We start from the raw sequence: 19051 nt of genomic DNA, 5'->3' as shown, positions 1-19051 counted from the left end.
CGTCATGAGAATTGCGAAATCTAGCCAATGAAAACGGGTCTTCCTCCAGCTAGTTAGGGACTTTTGCCGCGCATGCGCTTTGACTCTATTAAACCATCGCAGACTTTTCAAACGTGCAGTTTTGCATTCACGCTTGTGTACATTGATCATCAGAGTGCACTAGAAATGTCAACAGAATCAGCGACAGCGACGAAAGTCCAGAAGCTCTCTACGCCGGAAGGTGAGGCGAATGGAGCTGATAGCGGCGATTTAGATGCAGAATCACAGATGCAAAAGACACTGGAAGACATCGACTCGTGCCAGAATGAAATTGATGCTCTAAACGAAAAAGCAAGCGAGGAAATTTTGCAGGTGGAACAAAAGTACAACAAATTAAGAAAACCACACTTTGATCGACGAAATGGATTAATTGAGGAAATCCCAAATTTCTGGGTGACTGCCGTATCCTTTTGTGTGAAGGCTTGATGTTAAGTTTGAAGATAACCAAAACTTTTCGTGTCTCCTGTTTTCGCGGTAGGGAACACTCGTGTGAACCCTAGCGATGTGGACAGTGATAATTTGTTTGTATAAATTTACAAATATATTATACAGTTGATCCTTTCTTAAAGATTGCATGTTGTTTATGTCTTCTGATCGTTATTAATTTCAGGAAACTAGTTTTTAGAAACATGAGCTTGGTTCTCAGTTTCCTGTCAGGGGAGACAACTATTGTGTCCTTTGTTGCCACTATTGTTTATTGTTGATATGGGTGTATTTTATGATTTTATTTATTGTTTCATGAAAGGAATATATGAATTATTGTTATATTTGCTAGCTACTAAAATTTGTTTATAATGTTTATATTTAAGTTATTCTCAGCAATTGAACATGACTGTTTCTTTTGTGTTGAGAGTTATCAACTAAGTGTTTGAAGTGGCCAATCATTGTTAATGTTTTTCTATATCTTTCCATGCCTTTCGATGTATCATGACTGTATTGAAAAAAATACACTGCTTACAAGAAGGTATTCAAAACTTGGACACTGATTACCTTGTGTAATGTCTACATGTCAAGTTTCTGAAATGGACTTTTCTATTGGAGATTGGTCATCTTACAACCCATGTAATTATCCCCTGAAATCAAATATCATACTTCACATGTCATTTGGTCAAGTAACAAATTTGGGTTAGATAATTACTTGCATGGGGTTGTTAATTCCCAAATTCAAACATATTAAAGTCGACCACAATCTTGCATTTCACCTCATAATATACTGCAAGGGGACTCCCAATTCAGATACATGTGTTGCAATTTACAGCAAAGTTAATTCTCTTGCTGAAACATGCTATTTGTTAGCGCTATGTATTGGCAAATGAATTGTGTTGCAGTATATTAGAATATAGGTAACTATAGTGTGATCTACATGTATTAGGATCTGAAGTGTTTCACAGTGAAAGACACTGATTGTATCTGCCACTGTTCTGTTGATCCTATTATCTACATACTAAGGCCCTAAAATACACATTATAGCTTTGATATCAGGAGTCTCAAAATATTTTTATCTTGGTGAGATAGAGATGTGGTGTTACAGTGATGGAAAATCGACTGAAAGAAGGATTGAAAATAATTGTCGATTGTAGCAAACATATTTTCCGTTAGTTAGAATTGTATTGTTTTAGTTTGACTCAATTGAATAAAATAAAGTAGCCATTAAATCTGACAAATATTCAAGAACAAACATGCACATGCGCATTGTATTCATACTTTCATATTCATCTATATGTTAAATATTACTGTTACCTGTCTATGAATAAATGTTACATCTGTTGCATGACAGTATAAATTAGAAAAATGTGGGGCGAACCCATTAGAATTTGTGATTTGGCAAGATCAATTTTATTTCTTGTTTTATCCGCCTGTTCGCCTGTCATATTTGTTTTTTCAAGAATAAGAAAGAAAGACCATTATTTTTCCCTGTTCAAAACATAAAGTCCTAATGTTTTTATTGGCCCCCAAATGTAAACTTACAAGCTGAAAAGATTGACTGTTGCCCCATATACACTTCATAAATTGACAAGAGTATAATGCTTTTAGTATTTAGAAGGAATATTACTATGACTGGTGATTGGTGATTATTCCTTCATGCCTTTAGGTTTCCCAAGGAAAAAAATCTGTAAAACAAGAAATAAAATTGTTCTGGTCTTACACTGAAAATGTATATGTTCTCAATAATCACTGGTTGATTTAGTTTGTGATTCCTACCACTAGTTAAGCGTCTCAGTCCCTGAATCATATTTCCCTACTGCCAGTCCATGAAAGTCCTAAGTAAAGCAAATCTAAATCAAATTGCACAAAATGCATTTGTGAGTTTCACATCTTTAAGGAAGACAAGTATGTTAGGAACATAGATTTCCAGGAGTCTCATGAACTTGTATGTAAATGTAAATATAATGACTAAGACAAAACCAGCTTTTGGAATTATATTGTTATTGCAAACATGTGTTCCAGAATTGTTAGTTTTCAAGAAAACATGGTCATTCAATCACTGCATTATTTCAATTAATTGGACCACCACTAGTCTCTAAATCCAGATTTACACCACTTGTGGAGAACTGCCATGCAACAAATAATGACAAACTGAAAGAACTGCAGTTGTAGACTGGTGATGAGGTCTGTGAACTTGCATGTTCATGAAAACAGGTATTGACCGAACTCACCAGTCTGTAAGTGTAATTGTTTTATTATGTATTTACCAAAAAAAGATCTTCTAGAAACCAAAGCGTCCATTTAGTGAAGAAAAGTAATTTTGTTTTCACTACCAATCAGTTATTGCTACAGTACTGTGACATGTGAACAATAGAATGACCTCATAGTTTGAACTCATAGTGCTCTGAAGTCAATTTGACTTTTGGTTGCACTTGGGTTGGAGTCAATATACTATTCTGTTCATGGTCACATGACCGCCTCTAGACTGGTCAGGTAGCTGGGAAAGTATGTTTACATAACAGTAGTGTATGTCATCGAAGTAGTTGGAATGTATGTGTTCAACATCAGTGTTTGTCATAGAGGAAGTAATTTGTCACCCAATGACGAAAAGGCCCAGTGAAGATACTGGGTAGAATAGGTCTTCAGCAACCAGTGCTTGCCACAAAAGGTGACTATGCTTGATCGGGTTAAACTTACTGGCTTGGTTGACACATGTCATCATTTCCAGATCATGCAGATCAGTGCTCATGCTGTTGATCACTGAATTGTCTGGTCCAGACTCGGTTACTTTTAGACTGCTGCCATAGAACTGGAATATAAGTGAATTATAAAAATGGTGAAACAGCTCACTCACTCACTCACTCACAAAGACAAATGTTGTATCACAAATGACACGGTCATTGTCAGCTGCAGTCAAAGATTGATTACTAGACAAGCAGATGATTGAGCAACGTCCGAGTTTAGGTACTAATGGAGCAATGGGCAACAATCAGTTCCAGAGGACATCACAGGATAAATATATAACTTTGTGGTAGTTTTATTAGCTGAAGTAATCTGATAATTGGAGAAGTCCAAATGTACATCACACTAACGATTTCTTAACTCTCAACACTGTAATTAGGGGTTAAAAAATCAGATAGCCTGAGGCCCAGGGCAAGTCAGTTTTCATTTCGGACAGTGAAATAATGGCATCTTACTTGTCCATGGACTACTAGATAATTTCCATGTATGGTTTCAAACTGCAGATAAACTTTCACGTCGGCTCATGATGTAGCTATTAAATGTCACAACAATAATCAAGTAGTTATCATTCTTGAAATTTATTACTTTTCAATAAATAGTCCGGTAAACATTATCATCGAACATTGTGTCATAAAATCAGGGCAAGTGGAATTGTTAGTCAGAACAAGTCACTCACTTGAAGTCGCTTGCCCTGTGGCAGGTGACTTTTAAAAAAACCTGAACCCCTGGTAATTAAGAAATACAGTTTGTTCTACCACCATGTATAGTGCTTTAACGATATAATAGTTCAAGGCGAAAGTGTGCTTCATTACACTATACATGGTGGTAGAAGGAACTGTATTTCTTTTCTAAGATGCTGCATTTAATATTTTCTAAGCCTAATTTTGATTAATCTATGGCAGAAAACAAACAACAGTGTCTGTGACCTAACTTAAGAATCCTTGCACAGGGCTAACTGATGCGCTGTTCTTTTGACGTGTCAGCCCCCTACGTTAAGACAAACATTACTAGAAAAACAAACGATAAACAGTTTGGTGAAGGTTTATGTTCGGGTTAAATATCTTCTCTAGATCATTTTAATTACATCTGTGTCTCTTAAACAATACAAGGCAAAATGACCATCTCATTTCTACTACCAACGAAAGTTTAGATCAGTACATTCAGTTGAAGCTGACTAGTCATGCGACATTCCACGATTGCATTGTGGGAATGTAAACATTGCAAACATTACCGTGTCTCTGTAAAATTTTGAGTTGAACTTTGAAACATTTTATCATTCGGAAAACATAAACATAATGTTTCCACCGGTGATGTTAGCTGTGTGATCCAACTACAAACCAAGAAACAGGATGCGACGAAGCAGGTTACTGTGGGAGTTTGTACGAGGCGATGGCAACTAACATCCATCATGACGTCGGTTACATTGTGATGTAATGCAGAAAAGTTCGTTTACGAGGGGGCAGACTGGAATGGCGCATCGACGTCAACACATTGTGACATAACGCAAAAAGTGCACATAATCATCTGATGAAGTATTGTCGGCGCCTTTGATCTTTCACAGAAGCATCTTAGAATGTTATTTCTTGAACATTTTTGCTTAGACAATTGTACCTGTAATGCATTACTACTTGAGCTGTGTTACTTGAATTAATTATGTTGATTATTAGTTGTTTTGTTTCCTTCCTTAATGGTAAGTTTGTAAATCACCCACAAATCTCAGCTGTCCTAGACCAAGAGGAGGAGGAATGTCTACACTATCTGAAAAAGGTATGTTGATTGAGTTAATGCATATAATAGTCTGCAGAGACAATTGAAAGGGGGCCATTTTAACTAATGAATTATATGTCAGTCGCCATCACCAGGTAAATAAACTTGATCTTGGATGTTGTGTTTTGAGAATGCTCAGCAATAATGCCTTTAATACAGATATTGCAGATATATTTGCGATTTGAAATTAACTTTCGGAAAGTTTGTAATTGGGGATGAATACCTTTCTTCTCTACAGTTAATTTTCTTCATGCTAGTAGCAATGATTACTTGTGTATCATCATAGTCCTGATTTACTTGTTAGGTAGAGGTAGAAGAGTTTGACGACATAAAGTCAGGGTACAAGATCAAGTTCAGTTTCTCACAGAATCCATACTTCACAAATGAATTACTGTGCAAAGAGTTTCATCTGGCTACTTCAGGTGAGTATTTACCGTTTGTTATTCCCCCGCCATAATATGTCTGGGGGCATATAGGGTTACCCTCTGTTTCCGTCTGCATGAAACAGGGAGGAATGTATTCTGTCCACTTCTCCTCAAAAACTACTTTATGGAATAAATGGCCTATTCATAGGCTTTCTTGAGATTTGAATGGTGTGCATCTCACATTTGAACTCGTGTACATTTTGCAAAATTTCTCTCTGACTCTATGATGATAGTGTAATAGGGAATAAAGTGTGTGTGTGTGTTATTCACTTCTCCTCAAAAACTACTTTAAGGAATTCGTTTAGATTACACATGTGCTTTATAGAGCTCTAAAGGTGTGTTTATTGTGTCAACATTGAAAAAGTATTGACCAATAACCCACTCATAGTACAGCATACTGCCAGCATTGACCTGGGGGACACTGTAGAGACTTTAACAAATGCTAATTGTATCAGTAATAAAATATAATGACACATACAGCCATAAACAATTTACTGGCCTATAAATACCATATACATCATAAAATGGATCCACACATGATATAACCATACCAACAGCCATGCATACCACCATATATATCCATACACACAATCCACACGCACGCACCGAGTGCACCAGATATACCATTATTAATACCTACACCTACACTCCTGTAAAATCCCAGACCATTATATATTCACATACATACACATACACCCAACCATCCTCACACACACAGCCAACCTCACACACAGCATCCACACACATATTTCGGTACATGCATGCATATGCATGTACATACACATGTATCAACACAACCATCCATACAACCGCGCACACACACACACATTTACACCACCAAACATACCAGTATGAATACATACCTTTAAAATCATACACACACCCATCCATCCTCTCAAGCAGCCATGCACACATTGTACACACATACACCTGTCCATCCAGGTACATACATGCATGCTTGCACATAAATATCTGGATGTGTGCATCTACGATAACTATACTCGACAAACTCCATTCCTGTGTATAAACAAGAAACACATGAATGAACCAAATTTAAAATATAAACCCAAATATATTTTCTTCCTAATCATGATTGTTACTCTAAGGATGCTGATGTGTTCAGCAAATGGAGCTGAAGTGACATGGTCTCTGGGGTCAAGGGAAAAAATACCAGCACCAGCACCAGCACCAGCACCTAGAACAGAAATTGGCTATTCCACTGATGAGGCTATTTATAACCTTTTTACAGGAAAATTTGTTCTTTGTCATCTAAATACTGAGTTATGTTGCTAACCCCTCTACAGGAAAATGTGTTCCTTTATCATCTAAATACTGAGTTATGTTGCTAACCCCTCAACAGGAAAATAAATGTGTTCCTTTATCATCTAAATACTGAGTTATGTTGCTTAGGTGATCCTGCATCCAAGTCCACAAGTATCGAATGGAAGGAAGGGATGGATTTGACAAAGAAGCTCCAACAAAGTGAACAGAATGGTCGCAAGAGGAAGCTGGGCATGGCAAGAAACTTCTTCTCGTGGTTCCTTGACAACACTGACCCATCAGCAGATGACATTGCAGAGGTAGGTCATGTGGACGTCACCACTTGTTGCAGCTGATGTGGATTGTCACAGTTATTATCGGGAATTATACAGTGAGAATCTGTTCATGCAAGGTGTCACTCATTCTGAGGCACCATGATTTGTTGCCTAGAGTTATTGCCCTTTTGTTCATGGGTTCAAATCCCAGCTTTGCCAAATTATCAAGTTAGATTTTTTTGAAGTGGAAAATGGCTTGACACTTGCACCAATGAGGACTATGGTATAACTGGAATAGTGTTCAAAGCATTTTTAAATTCACTCAGCATGTTACCGTTGTGGAGGTAGTTAATCTGACCCATTTTCCTATCTCATAATATGATTTTGTTGTGTAATTTCAGGTGATTAAAGATGACATGTGGCCAAACCCCCTTCAGTATTACTTGGCACCAGATATAGAGGTCGAAGAAAATGGCATCAGGTTTGTTGTCTGTTCTGTCAGTATGAATAAATAAGTTCAGTAGTGGTTATGCCCTATTTTGGAATTGTGTTGTTTCAAGATACAGTTGGTGGTTTACCTAGCAGCATATTACACAACTGGCTCCTGCATCACTAAAAAGTCTATATGGAACCATGGGAGTTTCAATAGTCAGAGAGCTGCGATAGCTTTATACAACAGGTTCACAGTCCACGACTCTCATAATCCTATGTTAAAGTCCGAGAGTTTCGATCATCTTAGTGTTATGATCATTTTGATGGACAGGACCCAGGATTGTGGAAGGTAACCCGTATTATAAACCAGAAGTCACTGTGTTCTGTAATCTGATTGGTTGAAGCACAGGAATATTTCATTTGAAACCTCCGACTCACGCCGTTGGTTCCAAATGCATTCCCCTGCTTCAAATACTCTGTAACACATGGAAATTGGCCAACACATGATGTTTATCTCGCAACTGGAGATGCATATTGTGAACAGTGCATGTCACACAAGTACTTAACACACCTGACAAAGGTGTACATGTCATAGGTGACAACATGATTACCTGGATTTGGACCATGCTGTATTTTGTCATCGTCAGTTGTGACAGTCAACATCACAGCTCCATTTCAGATTGATGACATCATCTCTATCATTTACAAAGACTATTTGTCACTTACGAGAGTAGTGGTTTGGAGATTTAACTCAAATGCAACTATTTAGGAATCATAGAATGGAGATTCACTTGACGAGGGTGAGAGTTGTAAATTCATACCAACTGAAATGAGAAATACATGCTAACATCCAAAGTCTTGGAATACTGGAACTTTTGAAAATTTGATGGGGTTAGTTAGGGATGCACATTCATATTTAGATGAATTACTGGGATCACAGTGCAGTTCTTGTCATTGTATTATGCTACAGAAAACACATTGTTGCATCCCATTTGTAAACTGATAGTAAACGGATAATATATGTATTTTTTTTGTTTTACAGTCATGTGTTCTTTTTTTCAGTGACGATGAAGATCCTGAGGAGTCTGTGTATGTTGTTGAGGACGAAGATGATGGTAAGCAGTAGCCCAATCCTTTCCTTTCTACCAAAGTTTAAGATGACCAAGGTGGGAAAGACTGACCCAGTCATCAAACATGCAACTTTTGCCTGTGACAGTTGTCTCCCATGGGTGGGCTGAATCCAAGTTTTGACTTGATTATGCACATGCTTCTTAGGTTTCCAGAAAGTACCACAATACCAAAGTGTATAAGTGAAATGTCCTATTCATTTTTAGTCTGTGCCCCATTCATGGTAATACAGTATGGTTCAAAATTATTGAGAATAGCTAAAGCATTTCATATTATTAAACGAGAACAAATCAGATAAAATTGAATGTATTGTGAAAGTGAACTGACCTTTTCATGTTGTGTAGGTAACAATTTAATATTTTATCAAGTCTCCTTGAGCTTCACGACACAGTCTAAGACGGGTAGGCATAATTCCTATCAGAGAGGTTAGTGTCTCGTGAGTTATGCTGTCCCAGTATCGGACCACATCTCTCTTCATGTCTTCAATTTTTGTCAACCCCTTTTGATTCACACATTCCTTCATCATCCCCCAAATGTTCTCAATGGGATTTAAGTCAGGACTATATGCAGGAAATGGTAATGCAGTCACTTTTTTCTCCTGAAACCACTGCTTGGCATGTTTTGCGGTGTGTTTAGGTTCATTATCTTGCTGCAAAATCCAGTCATTTCCATAAAACACACGTGCACTTGGAAGGAGAAAATTATCTAATATGTTAGTGTAGCGTTGACTTGTCAGATTTCCCTCAAACACACACAGCGGGGTCGTTCCTAATAAGGATATCCCTCCCCATACATGAAACTTTGGGCTGTATTTAGGTCGTCGATACAACGGTGCTGACGCAGACTTTGTCCATATTTTCACATTATTGGGATATACCCATATTGAGCTTTCATCAGTAAAAATCACATTTTCCCAGTCAAAGTTTTCATGTGCCAAACACCACTCAACACGCCTGTCTTTCTGTTCTTGTTTCATGAAAGGAGATGGAATTCCAGTCTTTTTCTCCCATCCAAGATCAATCAAATTTCTTCTAACTGTAGATTCTGATACAACTGTTGATCCCCTTTCTATCATTTCATACCTGATGTTGGAGATGCTTGCCCTTTGCTTTTTAGACACTAAAATTCCCAGCCGGACGCGATCTGAGAAGTCCAATTTTCTGGGTCTCCATGCTCCTTTCTGGTGCCCAAAATCCTTTCCCTCTCTATAATTCTTCCTAATCCTATACACAGTAGAAAGAGGAGTTCCTGTTCTCTCTGCCAATGTATTTACATCATCAATTCCTTGATTACACAACTCAAAAATCAACCTTCTTTTATCTTCAGCAGACATTGTTGACAGTGCTGAGGAAAATGACGTCTGCTACAAATTCAGGGGAGGTAACTCTAATTGTACTATACTCAGTAGGCCAAGATGAGTTACCTCCCTTATACCATTACTTAGTTTTAAGTATCAGTGAATCAGTTGAGGTGTTAGGATAGCTCAAAGTAAGAAGAAAAATTCTCAATAATTATGAACCAGACTATATATACTCTTTTCATTTTAAGAACAACTCATTCATTTTTAGCATGAGTGTATGTGTAGTGTTAGGAATTGGAAACCAGGTCCACGATCGATTATCAGAGGACTTGTGAATTTCGATTATAATCTATATATATACATTTCTAATGTAATGACCTATTTCAATTGGGCTTTCCGTGTTTTGTTTTTTTTTAAATTAATGTTTATGTAATTATTCTGTTTATTTACACAACAAATATTTATCAGTATGTCTTATTAAGTTCAGTTTCATGTAAAGTTTAGTCATAGACAGGTTACAGGTAATATTTACCGTAGTGATATGAAAATATGAATACTATCTTGCAAAGCTTTATGCTGGGCATAGTTGTAGTGAATATTCATGAAATTTAGTGTTTAGTTCACTTCAATCAAGTGCATTATACTGAAACAGCAAAATTCTGATACAGTGAAGACATATTTTGTACCATATTTAATTATTCATAATCTTAGTTCGATCTAAGTATATGCCTCATATTTTCCATTCATTGGATGTATGTGCCCCATTCATAGTATGTGCCATGAGAGGGTGTGTATGTGCTTGCGTGCATGCGTATGAGAGATAGAGAGAATGTTTTTCGAGTTCAGTCAGAAAATGAAGTATGATCAAAACCATTTACCACTCACGTTTAGCAGTGAAAAACCTGCTTGTATGATGCAGTGTAAAGTAAAACTAAAATCTGATGCAATAAAATCACTGATCAAAACCACACAATTCAATGCTATAGGTAATAAATGTAAATAAATTGATTTCTGATTTCAAACTGATTCAGAAATACACACGATACAAAGAAAACAAAGAAATTTTTAGTTGAAAATGGATTAAATTTTGGAGAGTGCATGTGACCGGTGTTTTTCAAAAAGCAGTGAATGTTGATGTTGTAGATGAAGAAGATGATGAGGTGTATTCAGTAGAAGATGGCGACATTGAAGAAGGTGACACATTAGATGATTCAGGTAAGTTGAGTAGGTTTAAGTTTAACGTCCTTGACAAAACATACACCTCTATAATTTGAATGGAAAGTTGCTTAAATTGTTGTTGATGCTGTTGAAATGATATTAGGACAGGTCACTGAATTACTACGAGCTCATTGTATTATTTCTACTTGTTGCAGCTGATGTTGAAGTGATAGATGCTGAGGACGATGAAGACAATGTGAATGACGATGAGGTGGAGGCAGGAGAGGAAGGGGAGTGATGTCACTGCTGTCTACGACCACATGTACATACTGTGTAGATCACTTTCAAGTGTATAGAGAAGTGAGGGAAGACTACTGGATGAAATCACAAGAAGATGACATCTTTTGAGTGCAATATTATTTGCAGTGTGACACAATGTCAAATTACCATCGTCTGCTACTCTGGTCAGAGATGCACTTTGTCATAAGGCGGCTTCCCCAAATAAGCTTGTCTAAGACGTTCTTGGGGATGTCCTAATTCCACACTGTTCCAGTTGGGTAGTCTCACAAATCAAGCCTCATCCCTGCCCACTCAAGTCTCTACAAGGAATATGTAACAGACAAATGATAGCTCATATCATTATCTTGCTCCTGATATGGCTTTAGTCAGTGTGAAACTGGGCTCTGTTTCCCAAAGGTACCGTAGCGCAACAACTGTCGTAAGTCTGTTACAGTGTAAGAGTTATGACAGATGTAGCATTGCAATAGCTTTGTGACACAGGACCATGAACTTCTTATCCTTAAGCTTTGTTCTGTAATGAGGTCAGTCTCTAGGTCTATGTCTACACTTTATTGAAATAGCGTTGAGAGACTTGAGAGCCAACATCACTTTGTTGAACAGAAAAAGACAGTTGATCTACCAGTAATATTGCAGTCTTAACTGTAATTTACCCCAAATTCTTGCTTTTTCAAAGGTGATTTTTGAAAATGATGTTAACAAGAAAGGTATTGACGTACCTTATTCTAAAGATGATAGCCAAAGACACTCAACCTGTTTCAGGTTTATTAGTTAATGATTTGATGCTTTGGCAATTAATTCATGAGATTTCTGCTTCTGCCAAAATCATTTATGGGAGCTTTAATATATATTTAGGATTTTTTCGATGTTATCAAAATAATGACCTTTGTGTAAACACAAATGAATTCATTCCACGGTCATGATCTGTGCAAAAGTATTTGTTCATGAATCTGACATTTTGTTCCTGAAGACTTATGGTTATTCTAATTCATCAGTTGATAGATTATTTAATTTGTGGCATTTTTATTTTTTTTTATTTTTTTTTTGTAATTTATGTTACAAAATGAAAATTAATCATGTAGTCTGCATGTTATATCTTGGAAAAGAACCTGGTCAACTTGCAGTAGTCTTCTCTCCATTTATACTATGTTATCATGGTAACATCACGACTTGTCATCCTTGTGGGTCATTACCTCTTGTCATAACAATTGTTATTCTTGTATCATGTTCTTCTGTTCATGTGACATGCATGTCATGTTACATAGTTGTATATTTCATGTACAGTTACATGGTGATATTTATTTGCCATTGTTATGAAGATCGCTTTGAAGGTGTAGCGTATACAAATCATTCAATGATGGACAGAGTGGCCTCATGTCTGATTTGGACCAGGGTAAAGTTAGATCTGAATCTGGGATTTTCTTTTGCTCATATTATTATTATATAATGCATCAGGGGCTGTGGGATAGCCCAGTGGTTAAGACTCTTTGCTGAGAGACCTGGGTTCAATTCCCCACAAGGGTAGATTGTTTGAGATGTTACAGGTGTAATAATTTTATCCCTTGGATATAGCTGGAAACTTGCAGGAAATAACAGGCCCAAATGATGACAAATAGATATCACCAGTTTTTTAACATTCTTATATTGAAGTTGTCACTAGATCTGTCAGTGGTTAGTGCTACTGTTGAGCCAAGTTTTGCTGTTTTGTAAGAATTCTTACATTTTCTCTACAGTAGTTTGTTTTTGTTTGACTATTGTTGGGCAGTTTCATTATTTTGTGATCTATCTTCTTACAGAGTTTACTGGGGTTCAACTGAACTTCAGCAAGCAATGTAAGATTGTAATTTACCAGAATATTACCTGTCGTGAGGTACCATTGCCTGTATTTATCATAACTGATGTATTAATAAGCAACATAGGAGCTTAAATCGTATTAACTTATGAAACTTGTCCTTAACTATTACAGATTGGTACTGTGGTAACTCCATGGTAAACCTTTTTTTTTTAAAAAAAATGTGAACCAATCAAGTATGCTCACTTAAAAAAATAATCCTTGGTTTGGACACATGTATTTTTTGTGGAGGTCTTTAATGCCAAGCCTACATCTCCCTGAAAGCAAAGGAATGAAAAGAGCAACTGTCTCAAGCTATTCTCAAATATTTTTGTGATGGAATATGTCATAGTAGGCATTACACTTTCTCAGTTTCTGAGTTGTATATTCATATTTTCGTGATATTATGAACAATATCATAATGTACAAGTTTTTGTGTTTAAAATCCTAGTCATGAGAAAGGGGTTCTGCCAATATTTGAAAACTATGACATTGGGACATTGTATACAGATTGTTTGGATTATGATCATGGCCAGGCCTCTTACCATGAGGTTTCAGCAGGAGCGTAAAGTGTATAAATTTTCTTAAGTTGTGGAGTGGTTAAAGCGTTTGCATATCACAAAGAAGACTGCTGTTAATTCTCTACATGGGTACAGTGTGGAGCTATTTCTGGTGTCCAGTGCAGTGATATTGCTGGAATATTGTTAAAAGCGACATAAACGTTAACTCATTCTAGATACATCAGTTACGGTAAATGAGTCATGTAGCTCTGATAGCTTTTGCAAAGGGTTCGCTTCTAGGTATTTGTCAAATCATTGTCACGTATCATTTACATATGTATATAGTGAATGACACTGTAGGTTTGTTGTGCGCTGTAGGAAATTGTAATAACTGATCAGTACATTTTGGCAACTTGATCCGTCCACAATCATCAAGACACATGGCTGGCTTCTGAAATATACTTTGTGGATACTGAAAGTTGTCCTCAATGTCGAGGATGATGGTATAATCGTAAGTCAGTTGTTTGTGATCTGGTAAGACACTCATCATTGCATCATCCATGCATTTGCATTGACATATATTGTCATGGCAGGTGAAATTTAATATTTTGAAATTTTTTTGCTTGCTATATTTCTTGACTTTCTGTGTTAAAGACATGAAGTATTGCATATTATCGATGGCTGTATTTGTACACATGACTACTCTGGTGGAAACAATTTCTATTGACATTCACTAGATATTTGAAATTTCAAGCAGTAGTTATTTACCTGTGAAGCAGATGATTGAATCATTGAAAGAAGTGTTGATTGGCAAGTGTTACAGTTTTTCTAAGTCCTTGAAGTTCACTTAGTAGTATTGTGCTTTATTTGTGTTCTCCTATGAATTGTCTTAGTCACCCAGAAGCTGGCCATTTGTGTCAGTCACAAAATCCTGCTATCCAATTGCACCAAAGCTGTTGCATTTGTGGCCTTGTCCTCTCTATAAAGCACTAAGGTGATCATTATTCCCATACTTTAACACAGACTTACAAGAGCCCCCTCCACAACAAAATCATTACACTAGGGTGATCGTAACACACATACCTTGACACAGACTTACGAGAGTCCCATCTACAATGTAATGGTTGCACAAGGGCGGTGGGATAGCCTAGTGGTTAAAGCATTTGCTCGTCACGCCGGAGACCCGGGATCGATTCCAAACATGGGGTCAATGTGTGAAGCCTATTTTCTGGTGTCCCCCTTTGTGATATTGCTGAAATATTGCTAAAAGTGTCGTAAAACACCCATACGCGAACAAAGACTTCCGAGAGTTATGCAGCTTTTTCAGGAATGGGATACTGCATGTCTGAAAATATTTCGTCCCCATTAGATTCACCACTGTAGGACTGACAAACTGTTCAAAATGTCTTTAGAGACAAACTCACTGCCTTTTCAAAGATGTGTGAAACTGGGACATACACATGAACTCAAGAAGTGGTTTAATAGAGATGCAAGCAAAATATATAGCTAGATCACAGTGTTTCTTGACACACAAAAACAAAATCCACATATCTTAATAGATGAAGCCAAATAGGAGTAGTTGTAGAAAAATTACATCCACTAGGAATGCTACAGATAATTTTCGTGATTCATAAACCGCATTATGTCACTATGACCAAGCTACTCCAATGGAAATATGAAAATCATAAGATATTTGGTGCAGGCCTGTTTGGTTACTGGTTGAAGGTTTACATTTCATTTTTGTCATCTATACCTTTACAGTTATACCACGTTTCATAAGGATATTTGACGCATGGGACCTGAATGGATGTGAATGCTTGGGTATGGTGTCACACAATTAGTATTCCTTGTCATTGTAATGAATGCAGGGGTAGTGTCAGTATATGATTCTAGTATACCAATTTCTTTCTGATGGTTTTGTAACATGAAAAACCCAGGATCCCTCTCAGATGGTGAGCAGTGTGTATCCCCCTAAGGACATTTGCATATATAAACTGTGGTGTGTGAAACGTTTGACATATTTTGCTATACACAATCATTTTTTTGTTGGCTTTTGTTGGTGCTTTTTCTGAATATTTGCTTGATTTTCTCACGTTCATTTGTTGTCTGTAGCAGTACAGATCATTGTTCCATCATCTTTATAATCATGTCTACAGCAGTCTGATGTACACTTGTTGTCCCAGAAAACTGATCCCTCTCATTAACAAACAGCAACGGTCGAAACTTGTACTGTTGAACTTGGATGTTTCAAGTTCCTGGTTTTCCAAAATCTTCAAGCCTGTTGAACCCTTCCTATGATTATCATCTTTTTAACTCAGATCTGGATGTGCCAAATTCCTGGATCTTTCAAAGGTCCCAGTTACCCAAATTCAACATCAAATTCCCTTGACGTCTTGAAAATTCTGGAATAAATGATTAGGTCCACACCTTCCCTCAACAGACTTTTCAACTCTCTAGTGTCCTGACAAAGCTATGATGTCTTGAACATGATGACATCACAATGCTGACATCACCACACTGCAAAGCCTAATGGCAGTAAAATGTTCAGAGATGTTTTAATTAGAGACTAATGAAGAGTGAGTTTTGAAGGGAAATAGAATCTCACCCAGCAATTGTCTCCAATTTTTTAAATGTCCCCACAAGTTTGACAGAACCAGGTTTGACTGTTCCTAGAAAACAGGTGTTAAATGTAGCATGTGTTTGAAGCTCAACAATAGCCTGGTACCCTACTTCCTGTGGCAGCTAGTGTTTACCTTGAGAGGGTCCTCTGTTTATGTCTCAACTGTGATGATGGAAAACATGATCTTTGATCTGGGAAATGATATAAATGTTTATCCTCACTTTGGGTCATTAATCTTTCAATGTGATCAATTGTGACTTTTTTGAGTAGCATTTATTGGTTGGGCTGTACAATACTGAACAAACTTCATGGATGACACCTTTTATTTTGTGAGTGCAATGTTTCAAGACAGATTTTTGTAAAGGGTCACTTTTCTGCTCGACAACTTTACAAGAATCTGTATGGAAATGTTACACTCATGAAATGAAGTTGTCCATCATGGCCACTCAGTATTGATCAATTTGGGGTTACGTCTTGAAAGATTCTTACTTCAGAACTGATTTTTGCAGACTATGAAGGAAGAGTTATGCTTCCTTTTGTTGCTACTGGGAAAGAACGATTCAATAATCACATTTTAAAGAATTGCATATAATGAGAACATTTTTGTTTATAGTAAGCTTACCAGTGTTTGACATATAGTCCCTACCATTTGTTCAGTAGTATAGGGTTTAGAGAAAAGAATATTCTATGGCCACATATCAGATGATTAATGTCCAATTGACAGGATTTGTTATTGAGTAGTGTTTGTGAATTCTGGTGTCACATTTATTGATATTGTTGGGTAACCCTATGTAATTCTACTTGTGACTGTGATCGTGTATGGTCATTTTGCATAAATCTTAGTATTATTATCTAAACCCAATTGTAAAAATGAAAATTGTAAATGTTAAAAAACATCTGACTGTTATTTAAAACTTTGGTTATATAATCCAGCTTGTAACAATTTTTACACACATTTCATTAAGAGCCTATACCAAAGGAAACGACTTGCAATCCGGTGTGGAAGGTTATATAATTTTTCCAATGTGATTTTAGTCTCACAAATTTTGCTTTTCTTCATAATGTTTAATTGTCTTTGAATACATTTGCTGTGTGATCAAGTGCATTCAGTGCTCTCTCTTGTCTTGATTTGAAGTTGAAAATTTTCATGTTTTGGAATTTCTGGATTCAGTATGTTGGGATCACTGTTTTACCATGTGATTTGAAAGTCAATGTATATGGCGCTGATATTCTCAGTCAAGCATTTGTTAAGTAGTGTGTATTAATTTGTATGCTTCCCATGATGAAATGACTTACTTGGTGATAACTTGTAATTTACACCAAACCTGTACACATCTCATACTCATTAGTTGGTCATTGTCATGTCTTCAGAAGTAAAAAAATTGGAAAAGTCACAGTTTTGTTCTTTATTTATTTCCTGATGTGTTGTGTTTGAGATATAGATACACAGTAGGGAAGCTATGATACACTGATGCTTTTTTCTTTTTGAGATAATTATCAATACATTAAAAACTGTATCAATATTTTGTTTTGAGAGTATCAGTTTAAATATGTTTATGTCTTGTTTACATGTTGCAGTTGAGAGTTATGTAAAGGTTATCCTGCTAGTGAATCATAACATGGTATAGTGATGCATATCAATTTATGAAACTTATATATACTGCTAGTGTCTTTTGGGATGGTTAATTTGAGAGTTATACATAGGTTATCACGCGATTGTGTTTTGGGATGGGTCATATCCTGCATCAATAATAAACAGATTTAGCAAACTAAAGACATAGTTTTTGTTCCTATTCATACAGTGTCATTTTTACTTATAATTTTAAAAAATGGGATTTCATTTGCCACAGATTATGAAACTAAACTTCGTGAGATAGGCCTGCATATCTCTGACAAACAATTATACGTAGTAAAACGTGACGTCACAAGCTCCGTGACGCAGTTTTCTACTGATCACTCATTTGACTGCATTACGTCATCTACAGTCAAGTCTCGTTAATCCGACATCGTCCATTGCACATGAAATTGTCAGACTTAATAAAAGAGACAAAGTTACATTTATTCAATTTGTAACCAACAAAAGCGTTGGAGTAAGCTGATTGTCGGATAAATGGAGGTCGGATTAATGAGACTTGACTGTAGTTCCCAGTAAGCTTTTATGTTAAAGAGTATACTGTTGTCAACAAATCTTAGCTTACAATTGAAAATAACAAAAAAAAACTTGCGAGGAATTTCACTTAAATGTCGTTACATTGTAGTCCTGGATTCCTATGCTGTCCTCATGCCAACACTGGCAGTAGGTCGGGAAACTGTTGTTGGTATCTTGGCAAACCAATGGATTTCTACCTTCACTTTGTAATCTACTCCATCTATCATAACCAGGTGTGAATTTTCTGGGATCACAGCACTGATCAGTACCGTAACCACCGCTGTCAATCCAGACACGATCACCAATCCTTGACACCATGTCAGGTTACACTCTGAAGAGGTTTTACACTCAGAAAGTATCCGTTGCGTTTATCCTGCCGAGAACACTATCCATTGTATGATAAAAATGATCATTTTTCATGCACAAAGATGGGAATTAGAACTCTTTATCACTGAGACTCAGAAATGTTGATCTTATCATGGACAGTTAATAGATGCAAAATAAAATGCAACGAAAATAGGTATAATGAAGTGAATCACACTGAATCATGGCATGGTATAGTGACACCAATCGATCCATGAAACATGTATCTTGACATCCCTAATACGCAGTCTCCAGGCTGCTTTTGTGGTCAGAATAGACACACTCAGTAAGTTGTGTTTCTCTTTAGACATGTGAAATTGAGAGTTTTTGCCGCACTCA

At 36.6% G+C, this 19051-nt stretch overlaps 1 protein-coding gene across 1 annotated transcript; it reads left to right on the top strand.

Moving 5' to 3' along the window:
- Window positions 1-72: 72 nt before the first annotated feature.
- Window positions 73-17594, top strand: LOC137296144 (protein SET-like). The gene is made up of 8 exons (XM_067827845.1): window positions 73-441; window positions 4903-4974; window positions 5279-5396; window positions 6810-6979; window positions 7336-7415; window positions 8429-8481; window positions 10938-11009; window positions 11168-17594. The coding sequence occupies exons 1-8, from the start codon at window positions 73-75 to the stop codon at window positions 11248-11250; spliced, it is 1017 nt and encodes a 338-aa protein (XP_067683946.1). The 3' UTR covers window positions 11251-17594.
- The last annotated feature ends 1457 nt before the right edge of the window (window positions 17595-19051 follow it).

The sequence above is a fragment of the Haliotis asinina genome, chromosome 9 (genome assembly GCF_037392515.1).
Source record: "Haliotis asinina isolate JCU_RB_2024 chromosome 9, JCU_Hal_asi_v2, whole genome shotgun sequence".
NCBI classification, from domain to species: Eukaryota; Metazoa; Mollusca; class Gastropoda; order Lepetellida; family Haliotidae; genus Haliotis; species Haliotis asinina.
This window is presented reverse-complemented; position numbering and strand designations above follow the sequence as displayed.